General features: G+C 40.9%; 1 protein-coding gene across 1 annotated transcript; it reads left to right on the top strand.

Annotated features, from left to right (window-relative positions):
- The first annotated feature begins 1846 nt into the window (after nucleotides 1-1846).
- LOC121257057 (two-component response regulator ARR11-like) lies at nucleotides 1847-6605 on the top strand. The gene is made up of 5 exons (XM_041157926.1): nucleotides 1847-2167; nucleotides 3872-4024; nucleotides 4144-4530; nucleotides 4707-4783; nucleotides 5324-6605. Exons 1-5 carry the CDS (start codon nucleotides 2041-2043, stop codon nucleotides 6320-6322), a joined length of 1743 nt encoding a protein of 580 aa, XP_041013860.1. The 5' UTR covers nucleotides 1847-2040; the 3' UTR covers nucleotides 6323-6605.
- The last annotated feature ends 7782 nt before the right edge of the window (nucleotides 6606-14387 follow it).

The following is a 14387-nucleotide window of genomic DNA, read 5'->3' as shown; positions in this document are numbered from 1 at the left end:
TCCTATTCTGATCATATTAAGTAGTATGTAGTACATTTATCACCATTAGATGATAAAGAAACATGTAATAAATGATCATTTAATGGTGATAAATGTACTACATCATACTTAATGAAATGGTAGCATGGTGTATAGAATTTTCCCTATAATAATCTCTATGCTGGTTTCCTCCAAAAGGAATATATATGAAACTCAAAAGTTATTCGTTAATTTACTCTTATAATTAATGTTGAGACCTCACGATATAATCGTGGTGAATGCTTACAAAGAGGGATAATAATTCTCTAGCATCCATTTAATTCATTTAAAATGTGAATTATTCTGAAAATGCATCTTGTATGTCTTTTTTTTCCTAATTACAAAATGTATTTTGGAGATGTAACATTGCACGCTGAGCGTTCTATTATGATTAATTCACAAATCTCCAATTACGTATAGTAGTTCTACTTTTTCTCAATGCATGAAGTTTTCCTCTTCTCATTAAACTATGCCCTATTATAGTCCCATCATCCTCTTCTCATTTGTGAATTATTAAATGAAAATTAAAAATATATTTAATTAACTTAAACTTAAAACATAAAAACAATATATTCAATTAAATTACTACTTTTATTTAGAATATTGATAGTTTTATTAGAAATTATGCTAACATTTACATTCTCTTGAAATTTTACTTATAGTATGATATTTCAAGATAGTACTCTAAGTTAATTACATAAAATATCGTTTATTTAATAAATTTAGTAATTAATATAATGTTAATATTATTATATTATTTATATCATAATAAAGTAATACTACTCATCATCCCAATTTTCATAATCTTATAATATGGCATTAAATGATTAGAAACTATTTATTATATTTCACTTATAAACCTATCATAATGCAATACCACATCATGGAATGAGAAGAGAATAATGAGAAAAATGATTATGAATAAATTTTTTCATCATAATATCATAATGAGTAAAAAAAGAAATAATTCTTTGAATGTCAAAATTAAGGGCATGTTTGGACACAATAAGAACTCTTAAAATTTTCAAAATTTCTTATAATTTTATTCACAAACATTACTTAAATACAAAATAATTTTTAATTTCAAAATTTTATGTTTTCCATCAAATCATTAGCTAATCATTATTCAAACATAAAAACCAATATAATTTTTACAAATTTTAAAACAAAACACAAAGTCAATACGAGTTTTACAAACTTTAAAACAAAAATAAGATTAAAAAAAATATATTAAATCAATATTTTTGTTTTATAATATTTTTATTTAATTTTTTATCTCTCTTTCACAAACTATTGTACTACTATTTATAAAATTATGAGATACTCCAAATGTACAACATACCCTTAGACTGCATCAATAAACTACATTTTTAGAATGAAAAAATTCTACTTATCATCCCTTACACTATGCACTAATCTATAATTTATTATTTTCTTCATTCTATTTAAATACGCATATATTGATGTGTAAATATGTTTATTTAAATAAAAAATAATAATAATATATTATATATTGATGTATTGTGTAGGGATGATAATTAATATTTGTCTTTCAGAAGTTTATTAGATGCCTTTTCTTATTCAATTATTCCTTCGCAAAGACTCTCAAATCGATGCTCGATCTTCTGCCTCTTTCTATCTTTGGGTAGGCCAGATTCAACCATTCAATTAATTTCTCCAAACTTTTACCCTTTCATCTTTATCTCTCCCACACTCTCTCAGCTGTTAAGACGCTTTGTGTTTTGTTTTTTTTTCTTTTCCAATTCTGGATGATATTTTTATATACTTTTTTTCTTGTATTTTGGAAGAGACTAGAGAGAGAGAGAGAGAGAGAGAGAGTCCCAAACCGAAAGGTGGCAGAGGCTAACGTGCGCCATTTATATATTTAAAACTCTGTAAAGACGCTGATCCTTTGTCGTCTCGGCTTTGTCTTGCAGAGAATCCTCGCTCCCTCCCTCCACTTGCCCACCGCCACCTCAAATTCCCCAGTCCACTTCATTCTGAATTTCCAGCTTCTTCTACATGGAGAACGGCTTCTCTTCCCCTCGGAGCGAGTCTTTCCCGGCAGGTCTCCGGGTGCTCGTCGTTGATGACGACCCCACGTGGCTCAAAATTCTCGAGAAGATGCTCAAGAAGTGCGCCTATGAAGGTACGTCCCCACTTGACTTTGCTACAGTTCACCGTCTGTGTTTCTAAAATATTCCCTGCGTTCCTTTTTACTATGGCACTTCGTAGTTCCTAATAATACTTGTTAATTACGAGTTGGGTTTGTCCGATCATGACTTGATTCTAAGCATAATGGCTTCTGGGTATGTTTCATTGTTTTCACGAGGTATATATATTCTATGTTTCCTTAGGTATTAGAGGAGCATGAGAAAGTTATGGCCTCTGTCTTATGCACAGTCGTTAAGGCTACGTATCCTTGAACATGACTTAAGGATGCTGGCTTGTATTTTGTTCGTCTATATGTTTGTTTATTTTTTCAAGTGAAGGTTTATTATTGAAATTGTTAGTTCGGTTAATGATAATTAACACTCAAATTGATCAGGGTTGATCTGAAAGATAGTATTGCTTAAGAACATGATCTAATGGCGTAGGTGTTTCAAGATTACTGAGTTGAGGTGAGCTGCATAAACAAGTTTCCGATTTTAACTGCCCTGCCAATCCCGCATTTTTTTACAGGGTAGGTAATTTTTTCTTTTTTATAGCCAATAGGAAAAATGAAAGGTATTTCTTTTACAGATAAAAAGATATTAATTCTCCATTAGTTTTGTATACTTATAACATAGGAAAATGTAACTGTTGTTTGTATTTTTTTATTTTGGCTGAACCAACTTTCTGAAAGGTGGTGAATAAGGATAACGCTTCTTTGGAGCCTGTGATAGGGTGCTTATATAATACTTATCTATGTTAGTTGCCGTGCGAAAACCTTTTCCGGAATCCATCATGCCTTTTTTTGGTGGTTTTCAATAAAGAGCTCAATTTGAATATTATAGACCTTCCAGCTTGATCTTGAAACTCACAATTGAGTAAAAGTACCTGATTCTTGAAGCAGGATTGTGAACATTTGCAGTCAGTAAAGTGCCACCGTATATTAACATTACCTATTAAAACACAAAAAAAAAAAAAAAAAAAAAAACACCAATAAAAGACAATCTTCTACATGATATTATTGTGGCAAGGTGTGATGAATAATCTAATGAACTTTTACCTTGTTGGAAGGCTAATTGGCACTCAAGTGGAGAAAGAGTGTTGTTCTGGCAAATATGCATGTAATGCCCAGCCAAATGAACAATATCTTCTCTTTGACCTCAACCAGTGGCATCCAAAGCCTCTATCAGACATGATCAGAACTTCTTCGCCTTCAAAATCAATAGCTTTATTATATGTTTCACACAACCAATATTGTTACTTATTGTCCTGCCACCTGATTAATTTACCAAATTCTGTCCAGTATCATATTTTCAGTTGCATCTTTTTACCTTATTGGCCAATAATTTATTACTCCATTCCTAAGCATATCTCTTCAATCATTCCCTGCGTTCAAATGGCATTATATCTTATCATATCTGCTTTCTTTTATGTATGATAAGAGAAAAAAATACCAAAGGCCTTTGCATGTAACTGGTTGATCTAAAAGAATGGAGCAGAATTTGTTGATCTAAGAAAGGTGCATTTGCTTTGTATCTCTTTCTTATATTGTGACTTTTGGTTTGAATGAGTTTTATTGCACAGTATAACATCTGCTTCTATGACTATACTCACCCAATTGATCAGCTCCAGGATGGCTGCACCAAAAATTTGAAACCATTCTTATGACTTCTGTTTTTTCTCTTCTTTCATTTATTTGCAGTGACTACATGTGGTCTGGCAAGAGAAGCTTTGAACTTGCTTCGGGAAAGGAAAGATGGGTATGACATCGTAATCAGCGATGTTAACATGCCTGACATGGATGGTTTCAAACTTCTTGAGCATGTTGGACTAGAGATGGATCTTCCTGTCATCAGTTAGTTATCCAACACTAATACATGAAGCATTTTATAACATGCTAAAATTTATTTTACATTTATTCACATTCATTGGCAACCCTCCTTCTGACGAGTTCCATTTTATGAATCTATACAGTGATGTCTGTTGATGGAGAAACAAGCAGGGTAATGAAAGGAGTTCAGCATGGAGCCTGTGATTATCTCCTCAAGCCGATAAGGATGAAAGAACTCCGAAATATATGGCAGCATGTCTTCAGAAAGAAAATACATGAGATAAGGGACATTGATCATCATGAAAGTTTTGAGGGTATAAGACTATCAAGAAATGGATCAGAATTTTCGGATGATTGTATCATGTTTAGTGGAGAAGATCTGACATCTTTTAAGAAAAGAAAAGATTTTCAGAACAAATATGATGAGAGAGACTACGGCGATCATTCTTCCACAAAGAAACATAGAGTGGTGTGGTCTGTTGATCTTCATCAGAAGTTTGTCAAGGCTGTAAATCAGATTGGTTTTGATAGTAAGTATGGTATAAACTTCCATTTCTAGAGTTAGTTTTTTGCACCATGGGAATTAAAAAAACTAAAGAAATGTAAAGTTGTTATTGGTTAGTTTTCTTTATGTGATCCTCAATCATACAGCTGGTATCTTTATCTTCGTTTCCATGAACCATGACATATGTTGTCTGTTTGGCAGAAGTAGGTCCCAAAAAGATACTCGATTTGATGAATGTGCCATGGCTGACTAGAGAAAATGTTGCTAGTCACTTGCAGGTAGATTCCTCACTCTTTAGTTCTTCATCCTATGAATCGCTAAATCTAGTAGGGCTTTTACAAAACTTTTCCTTATGGAATAGTTGCCAAGGAATTGCTACACACACACACACGTGGATCCATAATGTTGTAAATAACTGTAAGTTTTTTACCACTGCTATTCAATATATCTTCTTTTGTTGGTATTTACGCGAAATAAATAAATATCACCTCTCTCTTTGAGATACCCATTCAAATTTTCTGGTCCTTTTAAGTTTGCATATGCTTTAATTTTGAATGAATTTCTATTCAGTTTCACCACAACCGCATTTTTAAGGCCCTCTGTTTGTGATTTCACTTGAACCTTAGAAATCTTCCCACCTTTGGCATATCAAAATGTACAGAAACCACAGCCAAGTTATTGAATCAAACAAAAATTGAGAAAGAAAGTGTTGTCTAGTGATCAAGTCATTATGAATCTGTTTGAACATGAAGGGAAGTCTCATATGGCAATATATATATATATATATATAATATATATATATATATATTCTTTTGCAGAAGTACCGCCTCTACTTGATTAGATTGCAGAAGGAAAATGATCTGAAAGCTTCTTTTGGTGGTATAAAGCATTCAGATGTTCCTTCAGAGGATACTTCTGGAGGTTTTGGCCTGCAGAGTTCAATCCACACGAACCAAAATGATGTTGCCAATGACAGGGACCAATTTTCTGGCAGTAACTTCTATGGTCAGGACCTGGATGCCAAAAACAATGAAGGTTATCGAGAGGAAATTGTTTCAGAGCCCAAGCCAGATTCCAAGAAACCGTTGACTGCTGATGTTCCTGATCCTCAGGATACAAGGAGCTCACAGATGAGCTTTGATCATTCTTCTGCATCACTGGGATCTGATGTAAACTATACAGAGTTTGATTGTAGCATCCCAAAACAGTACCCTTGGAGTGAATGTCCGGAAGTTCAGTCCAAACAGGAACGTAAGCTTCTTCTTCAGTTAGAGGATGGCTTTAGCCAGCAGCCACCAGGTGTTCCACAGCATTACATTGAAATTGATCAACTACAATCAGTAAGAGATACAAGTAGCCCTATAAAAGATGAACCTGTGCTTGTCGAGTACAAGAGCCGTCATGAGAGCCATATCAGTCCGAAGGAAACTACAATTGACAATTTTTCTGCTCAATCCAAGAGCCTTATCGCATATCATCAATCTTTTGAGCCCAGTTCAACTGCAATATCGAGCATGAAACCGCAGGCTGTCGATCTGAGCTGCATTACAGACTTAGAATCTTGCCAACGAAACCTGATATCACCAAGTGACTCGACTTTTCCACCATTCAATGAGGACCTGACGGTTTGCTGGCTACAAAGCGATTTCCTAAATAAGAATTTTGGACTCCCAAATATGGAGTTTGCTGACTACAGCGATCCCAGCTTTATCGCCGACATTCCTGTCCACTTGTATGACACACTAACTTCAGACTACGAGTGTCCCTATGACCCAACAGAATATCCTATAGTTGATCAAGGGCTATTTATAGTATAACCTTGCCATCTTGCTTGAAGAGAGGATCCTTTCTTCTTTCTTCTCAGGCAACCAAAATTAAGTGGATTATTTCCAAGTACTTTATGGATCAGGAAATAGTTCTCCTGATCAGTTTCGACCTGGACGTTATAATTTTGTATTATAGGACTGTTGCCGAACTTTTACCATATTAAGTTTGCTTGTTGAAGTTTGGTCCTTAACTTGGGACGTGCATTAGGACTGTATTTATGGATATGTTAATTTAAGAAAATACATGCAAGCCAATGAGTGCGTAGATGGGGCATTATATATACGAGCAAAACGTCTTTTATCTTTAACAAAAGAATTTCATCCGTAGAATAAAAGATAATCATCCGGCCCTCGCAGACTGCTGATTTTTTTTCCTCCCCAATTGCATGCTATTATATTGACATAAAATAAAAAGTAACCCTTGGTAAGAAGTACAACTTGTTTGATATATTGTCATAGCTAGATTAATCTGGTTGGTTCAGTTACATGTAACTTTTGAAAGGATTTGCCTTGGTTTTTTTTGGGTAAAGAGTGTAGCATGTCATCTATGTTAAATTTCACATCCTATCAGATCAGCAGAGGTCTTGAGTTTAAACTCTAACGTTACTGTTAACGTCGTGTTTCGCATACCTTTGGGTCAAGTTCCGACAACTCAGGTCTTCGAAAACGGGTCCTGCAAAATGTAGAAAAGACTGTAGCTTTGAGATGGTGGCATAGGGGTTGGGTAACCCTCCAATGCCAAAGTTAGTAAATATTCTTGGAAGGTAGCAAATAAGTAAGAGAGTCTTGGAATCAGAGAGATATTCTCGTATTTGGGATATGCTATTTATACTACAGGTTTGAGAAGCAGATAGTGCCTCCCATGAAGTCTGCGTCTTTTGTATTGTTTCTTGTATCATAGTCTTTAAATGCGGCGTGGCTCTGCGACGATGTTATTAATCTGGCATGTTCTCGGATGGTGAAGCCATTAATGCGGCATGGTTATCTGACCTCCTTCTCTCAATCTGTCTCTCCTCTAGGTTGTTCATGCCTTCTCTGTCAATAGATCAATGGATCCTCGTATGTCACACTTGCTGTGCAGGCAGGCACTTGAAGACTGGACACTACTCGAGGGGTCCTCAAATCGACGAGTCTCATCCCCTGCAACACCATCCCTCCTGTAGGTTGTGTTCAGAGGAGCTTTCCCATGGGTTGGATTAGGGACTCTCTACTCCGGGCCAGGCTTTTGATCTTACTTCCCTTCCATTCACAGGCATCTTAGGCTTAGTGGGAGAAAATTCCCTGACAGTTACCCTGCTAATTCTCACTGGACGAGAACGGTGGGAATTCTTTCACGATCCGATCTTGTCTTACTACTAAGGTCAAGATCTGAGAGGCCCTTGCTGATTGACCTTTTGAGGGCGTTCCAATCTTCATTGATGGACTCACATTTTCATAACGTCTTTTCAAGTTCATTAATGAAGGGGTGTCAGGTGGCTTTTCGTGTTTGCATGACTTCATAAACTACATTCCCAAAATCCGAAACGGCGAGTACCCCTGTTGCCATGGTGTGTGAGAGTCTAACTGTCACCCTTTTCTTATATAACGTGGGAGAGGGACTTAGTTCCCGCCTACTGTGCTGTGATTGTCCCGCTATTTTTGTTTTCTCGATTTTTCTTCTCTCTGACCAATTATCTTCTTAGCTAGTTTGTGCATTGGCATTGATGACCGCTAAAAGATTTGTTCAACCCAATGTTTCCGGTGGGGGCTCATTTGATATCGGGTCGTTGTTTTCGTGCAGCGGATGGCGCTTGACTACCACCAAATCAATGCTGGCCTCCTTAGCTCTCACCTACCAAGTATCGAAGTCTGCCTCCTTTAAAGTTCCTGACCTTGATGAGGGCACCTTCGATGTAGAGAGTCATTCCACCAGGGTGGCCCTATACCTTCCATGTTTGCATGTAGCTTGAGAATACCATTCCCTTACCCTATTTGTGACCTTCTAGACCGCCTTGGTTTGGCTCCTTCTCAACTGCACCCGAATGCTTAGATATTGTTGATATGCTGCAGCATTATCTAGTGGCATGCTTTGTTGGAATCCTTCCCAGATGATGCAGACCTTACCGATCGTGAGTTTCTTCTCACCCACAAGGTGCTACGGAAAACGGGGAGGGAATGTATGTAGTTTCAAAGCAATACATGCTCTAGTCACCCTGGAGTCGTGGTACCGCAAAGTGAAAGACTAGTCTCCCAAATTCTTTATATCTGGCCGCGGATGAGAGTTTTCAGTAGGCCAAGTGAACCACCAGGAGTTCCCAATACGGACAAACTATGGAAAAATCTCGAAAGACAAAGGTGTGCGTTTATTAGCCACCCCTTACGAAGCGCGACTTATTACGATTGTACGAGAATGGGTGCAGAACAAACCTGACAGTGTTTTCTCGAAAACCCTCATTTCCTAGGAGAGTCTAAGGAGCTCTCTACCTCCCCTGGGACACCTTCCTTCCGATGATAGGCAGGTAGCCGTGCGACCCCAAGTTGCTCCATCTTGAAAGCGTTCTTCGGAACTTCCTTTGTTGGATAAGGGGAAGAAAATCCACCGAGAGAGTGCTTGAGCCAAGGATGGGCCTCCATTGGGGCTCAGAACCCCTTATCATGGGGTTGGCTAGCTTGAAGGCCAGTTGTCTCATTGCTATTATGATTCCAATTCTGGCGTCGGCAGGCGAACTGACGAGCAATCTTCCCACAACACCTTTACCAGTGGTCACTGTTGAGGCGTCCGGGGGGAAGGTTGAGATGGACGTTCTCCTCCAGAGTATTTTTGCGTCCACCACTCATGACGAGGGACAACATTCTTCTTCATGGATCTCACCTCCTTCTTCGTCTCGTTTGGCCATCAGCAGTCATTGTCTTGAGGTTGCTAATGAGGGGGTGGCAGCTACTTCTAGCAACCGCGCGGAGGTAGAGGATCGTACAGGAGGTAGGTCCCCTATAGGCGTTATTATCTGTGGGGGTGGGGTTCAAAGAGTCTTGTTGCGGACCCTTCCGTCCAGGCCATATCCCTAGAGAGGGGAGTCCCTTTTCGCATATCTTAGCTGGCGAAGGTCCGAGGAGTCCTGTCATCGACCCACTTGTCCAAGTTGAGTTTTCTGAGAAAGGTGGTTCTACTGGTGTTATAGTCGGCAAGGATCCGCATAATGAACTATCCACCTAGGCTGAGTATCCAGTAGGGGTGATTCTCTTCTGGATGTTGCAATTGGCCTTAGTTTAGAGGGTTTGAGCGGGGATCTGCCTATTCCCCCTAAAGTCTCCCCTTTGTTGTCTTGACTAGCCATGGAGGGGAGCCGAGAGGAGGCAATTGATTGGGTTGTCGAGTGTTTGTCTGGTTTTTTCCACAAGGTTTGACTGTTTCTTTCTCGTCTTCTTCTTCTTCTTTTTCCTTTTAGCCTTTCCTTGTTGTCACCAGGGTACGTCCCAGCTTGCAGCTTTCATCATGGAAAATCAGGAGGTAGTCGTTCAAAAGGACTTGGATCGTGCTTGTGGTGAAAGGGAGGAAAGGAGAGGGAACTATTGAAGCGTGAGTTGGAGAGGACGCGACTTGACCTAGCAGATGAATGTAAAATTGCAAAGAAGCAGGAGCATCGTAGGTGGAAACACAAGTAGAAGTCATAGGAGGAGAATGCGCAATTGGACCGGGTTAACCAAAGCCTTCAGGACGACCTATCTCGAGTGCGGGAAGAGAAGGAGGGTTGGAGCAGCTGAACCAAAGTCTTTAGGATGTCACCCTCTCCTTACAAAGGCAGTTGAAGTGGTTCTCATGACGAAATGTGGGGACGCGAGGTCGTCGAGGGCTGCAGGTTAATGTGGGCATTCTTTTTGGAAAGTCTAGAGCTGTGTTGGAGATCTTTCACCAAGTACCTTCAGAGGTTTGTGCTTGCCGATATTCCCACTAGTGAGGCGGCCTTTCAAACCAGGAAGGAAAGAGATGCTAGATGCTTTCCCCAGTCTGGTTGTTCCTGCAGCAACCGTTGTGAAGCCAAACAAGCTTATTTCTGCTGCTACTGAGATCGGGTCCTTGGCATCGAGATTTAAAGGCTTTATTGTTCTGTTACCCTTTTTTCTTTTTTGCCCATATGTATCGACACTCTGTCGCCCAGCGACTTGTATATACATATATATTGACCACTATACATATCTTGTTCTTTATGTCTTTTTTTCACCTCTTTTTGCTTTGGCGGCCAGCTTGGGGAATTATGGTGAATGGGTTCGTAAGGCTCCTACCCACCCTGCTGGCCGGTCATGCTATGCTTGCTTATCCTTTTTGGACAGTCATTTTCAGGGCACGACCATCACTTTTAATCGTGATGTACTTTGTTGTTTTGGATGGCCATGCCTGACTGTGCTTTCTTCGTTATATTATGTTATTTAGGCAGCCACGACTCATGGTTGGGTTCAAAGACTCTCGGCCCACCCCACTGGCATCTAGTTTAACCCTTCCGATCCCGCTAGCCGCTTAGCCTTTTGTTCGTATCTTTAATACAGGCTTCCTTCCTCTACATTTCCCACTGCACTCTGTGCAAGTCTCTTGGTTCTAAAAGTGGTCACAAACTGTCAGGCTGATCTTTCCTGTCAACTATTTGGTGTCCCTTCCCTGAAGATGTTACGTCCCCTACACAGACTTGAGGGCTTTTAGGCCCGGTATTGGCTCGAGGCCTAGTGGGCTTTAAGCAGTGGGGAAGATCCCTTACAATTACCCGGTCAATTCCTCTTAGACGTGTCTGAGGGAAATTCTTTAGTCATTCCTTAACCCTTCGCTTTGCTAGATCTCTTGGCCTTTCCACGGTGTGCCAAGCGACCATCCATGTTACACCCACATGGCAATTGTGGCGTCAGTTACACTTTTGTGTTGAACAGTGCCCCTTCGATTTATGCATCATGACTTTCTGTTGTGCAACCATTAACTTCGTACATCGTATCAGTAAATATAGTTTACAGTGGTTGTGATAATCGAGTGATTCTGGTTCTCTGGGAGGACACGTGGTGATACGTGGAGTTATGGTACCTCAGAAGGTCAAACGTCAACCTCACCTATATAAGGACCTTCCTCCACGTTGGGAAACCTATTATACTCACTTTGTCTTTTCTCCTTCATTCTGTGTGACTCTTGCTCTGCTTCTTGAGTCCTCAGTTCCTTTGTCTTTCTTTACTTTTCTTCTGAAGTTCCTCTGTATTTTCTTCTATCTTTTGTGGCTTCAAAGAAATCTTCACACCCTAGCAGGCAACGAGTCCTCTGGCAATGCTCAGGCCACTGTTGGCCAAGGCGGTTCCACCCTGGACGATTTCGTAGGGTGGAACCACCAATCCTCTGTTGTTGGGGTCCTGGACCCCCTGTTCTCATTCTTGCACTTTTGCTTATTATGCCTCACTCGTTCTCACCCTTCTGCTTACAAGGCTCGACTTCGAAGCCATTCTTCACAGCCAGCGAGTGGTTTCGGGAGTCTCCTGGGTGATGGTGATCGTCATGCAACTCAATTAGTTGCCTCATTACAGCCCTAGCGATCTTTGCTTGTTGTTGGCATGAAAGCATAATTTGATCTGGCTTGGTTGCAGTGGTGAATGGCTTTCATCCGGTAAGTGGTTCTCAATACAGAAATCAACTCTAACATGTTCTGATTCTTGGCGGTATCTTCATCGTCATTTGAGATTTTTAGCTTATCCTATTTTAGATGGGTCCAAGAACAGTGCGGTCTTTTGGTCCTTTTAGATTATCCCTAGCCGTTTTATGGTCTAGGTCTACAGTCAGACACTGGAACTTGCTCCCTGTAGCCCTGTGGGCTTTATGATGTAATTTGTTCCTTGTAGCTCTGCAGCTTTATGATGTAATTTGTTCCTTGTAGCTCTTAGTAATCAATAAAATCATTTTTCGTTGATTGTACCTGGCTATATGATTTTCGTACTTTTCTCTCTATATCTCTTTCTTCTGGGTTCTTCCCTTTGCGTCATTATGCTTTTATAGTCCTCCTCGCGTGCCGTTGTTGCCCTTGCTGTTGCCATTGCTTGTATCTCTTGTCTTTGAATTTGAGTAGTTTACAACCTCGACCTACTTCTTGCTCGTTGGTGCTTGTGCAGGCTTCTATGGGACCTCGCTTCCCATCTGGAGATCCTTCTTACTTCGGGCAGTCGTCGGACTAAATCCCGCACTCCATCAGGGAGAGGTCAAGCTACCTCAAATTAGCCCGCTGGTTTCCCAAGCAGGTAACTTATTCGGCAACCACTAGGTAGTCTGCTCTTCTGCTGTGATAGGAGTCAAGATAAATTATTCGAGCAGCCTTAAAGGCAGGACCCGCTCTCCTTTGCGGGAGGGATAAGGCTGCCTTTAGGTTGGCCTTTCTCTATTGGGTCCTGCAGGGAGGTAAGCCATTCAGACATTCTATTACTGGACCTGCTCCTGCTCGTTAACATCTGAAGAGAAGGTAACATTTTGGGCTAGACTGGTGCTAGACCCACTCTTTGCTCGTAGCTGAGGTCGGGGTAAGTTTCTAAGTTGTCATAAGGGCCAAACCCGCTCCTCTTCGTGGGGGGGGGGGGGACAAGATAACCTTTTAGGCCTACATTTCTCCATTGTATACTGCGGGGAGGTAAGTTATTTGAGCAGTTTGCTACTGTACCTGCTCCCACCTGTTGATACTTACGAGGAAGGTATAGTTTCTGATTTCGGGTAAGCGAGGACTAACTCGTACCCCATCGCGGGAGGGACAAGGTAACCGTATAGCTGACCGCTCTTTGCTGTGATTGGAGCCGAGGTATGCTGTTCGGGTTGTCGGGGGGGCATAACCTACTTTCCATCGTGGGAGGGATGGAACAGCCTTTAGCCTAATTCCCCCCTCTGTCCCAAGGGAGGTATGTTGTTCAGTTAGTTTGAAAGTGGACTCGCTCCCGCTCATTGATATCATATGAAAGGTAAGTGTTAAGTCAGGCTAGTGCTGATCCCATTCTTAATTGCGGTAGAGGTTGGGGTAGTTTATTCGGGGGGCCATGAGGCAGATCCCGTTCTCCTTTGCAGGAGGGATAAGGCTACCTTTGGGCTGACCTTTCCTTATAGTGTCCCACGGGGAGGTAATTTTGAGCAGTTTGTGACTGGACCATCACCCGCCTGTTGACATTCGCAAGGAAGGTAAGCTTTCATCTTTGGGCCGTCGAAGGCTAACCCGCACTCCGCCACGGGAGGGATAAGGCAACTTGTAGGCCTGTCTTTCCCTATCACCCCCTGCGGGGAGGTAATCTTTTGATGACCTTGTTGCCATAGATTTCATTAGTCGCTCATTTTTTTGCTAGTGCTCTTCTGATAATATGAAAGCATGGAGTAGATGTTTTGTATTGTCCTAAAAAATTGCATGTTCATTAAATAAAAAGAAGGCACATGTTGGATGAAGAGGTGTTACATAATTAAGGAAAAATGAATCTCAGGCAAGTGAGGTCGTCATCCATCCTTCTTTCCAAAGTCGTGCACTGCCCCTTCCCCCCTCAGGACTGGTAGGACGAGTTGTAGACGGAGATCTGCCTCAACTTTTTAGGTGGTGCCCAGCCTACTCTGTTCTGTTAATGTCATTTGAGACGAGCCCTCCATCCTTCTAGTTTAGCTCCTGGACGTAGCATTCTTTTGCTAAAACCTTATCTCCTCAGACTTCCCCCACTCCCTGGGGAGTTAGGAACTCAATTTTTGGGCGGTAGGTCGATGTCACAGCCCTTAAGCTATTGAGGGTGGGCTTCCTAATAACAGCGTTGTACGACGACGAAGTTTTCACTACCAGGAAGTCGACCATAACAAGGACTGTGGAAGGGCTACTCCCCATAAGGATGGATAGTGTGATGGTTTCCATGGGCTGGACAATGCTTCCTGAGAAATCTTTCAAGGGCATAGGGGTGGGCTGCAGCCGGGCAGCCTCAATACCCATTTTGGCCAAGGCTTCGTAGAATAGGATGTTGGCAGAGCTCCCGTTATCAATGAGAATTCTATGGGTGGTGAAGTTGGTAGCATGCGTAGTGACCACCAGCGTGTCTTCGTAGGGGTACATGA

This window comes from Juglans microcarpa x Juglans regia, chromosome 3S (genome assembly GCF_004785595.1).
Source record: "Juglans microcarpa x Juglans regia isolate MS1-56 chromosome 3S, Jm3101_v1.0, whole genome shotgun sequence".
Taxonomy (NCBI): Eukaryota; Viridiplantae; Streptophyta; class Magnoliopsida; order Fagales; family Juglandaceae; genus Juglans; species Juglans microcarpa x Juglans regia.
This window is presented reverse-complemented; position numbering and strand designations above follow the sequence as displayed.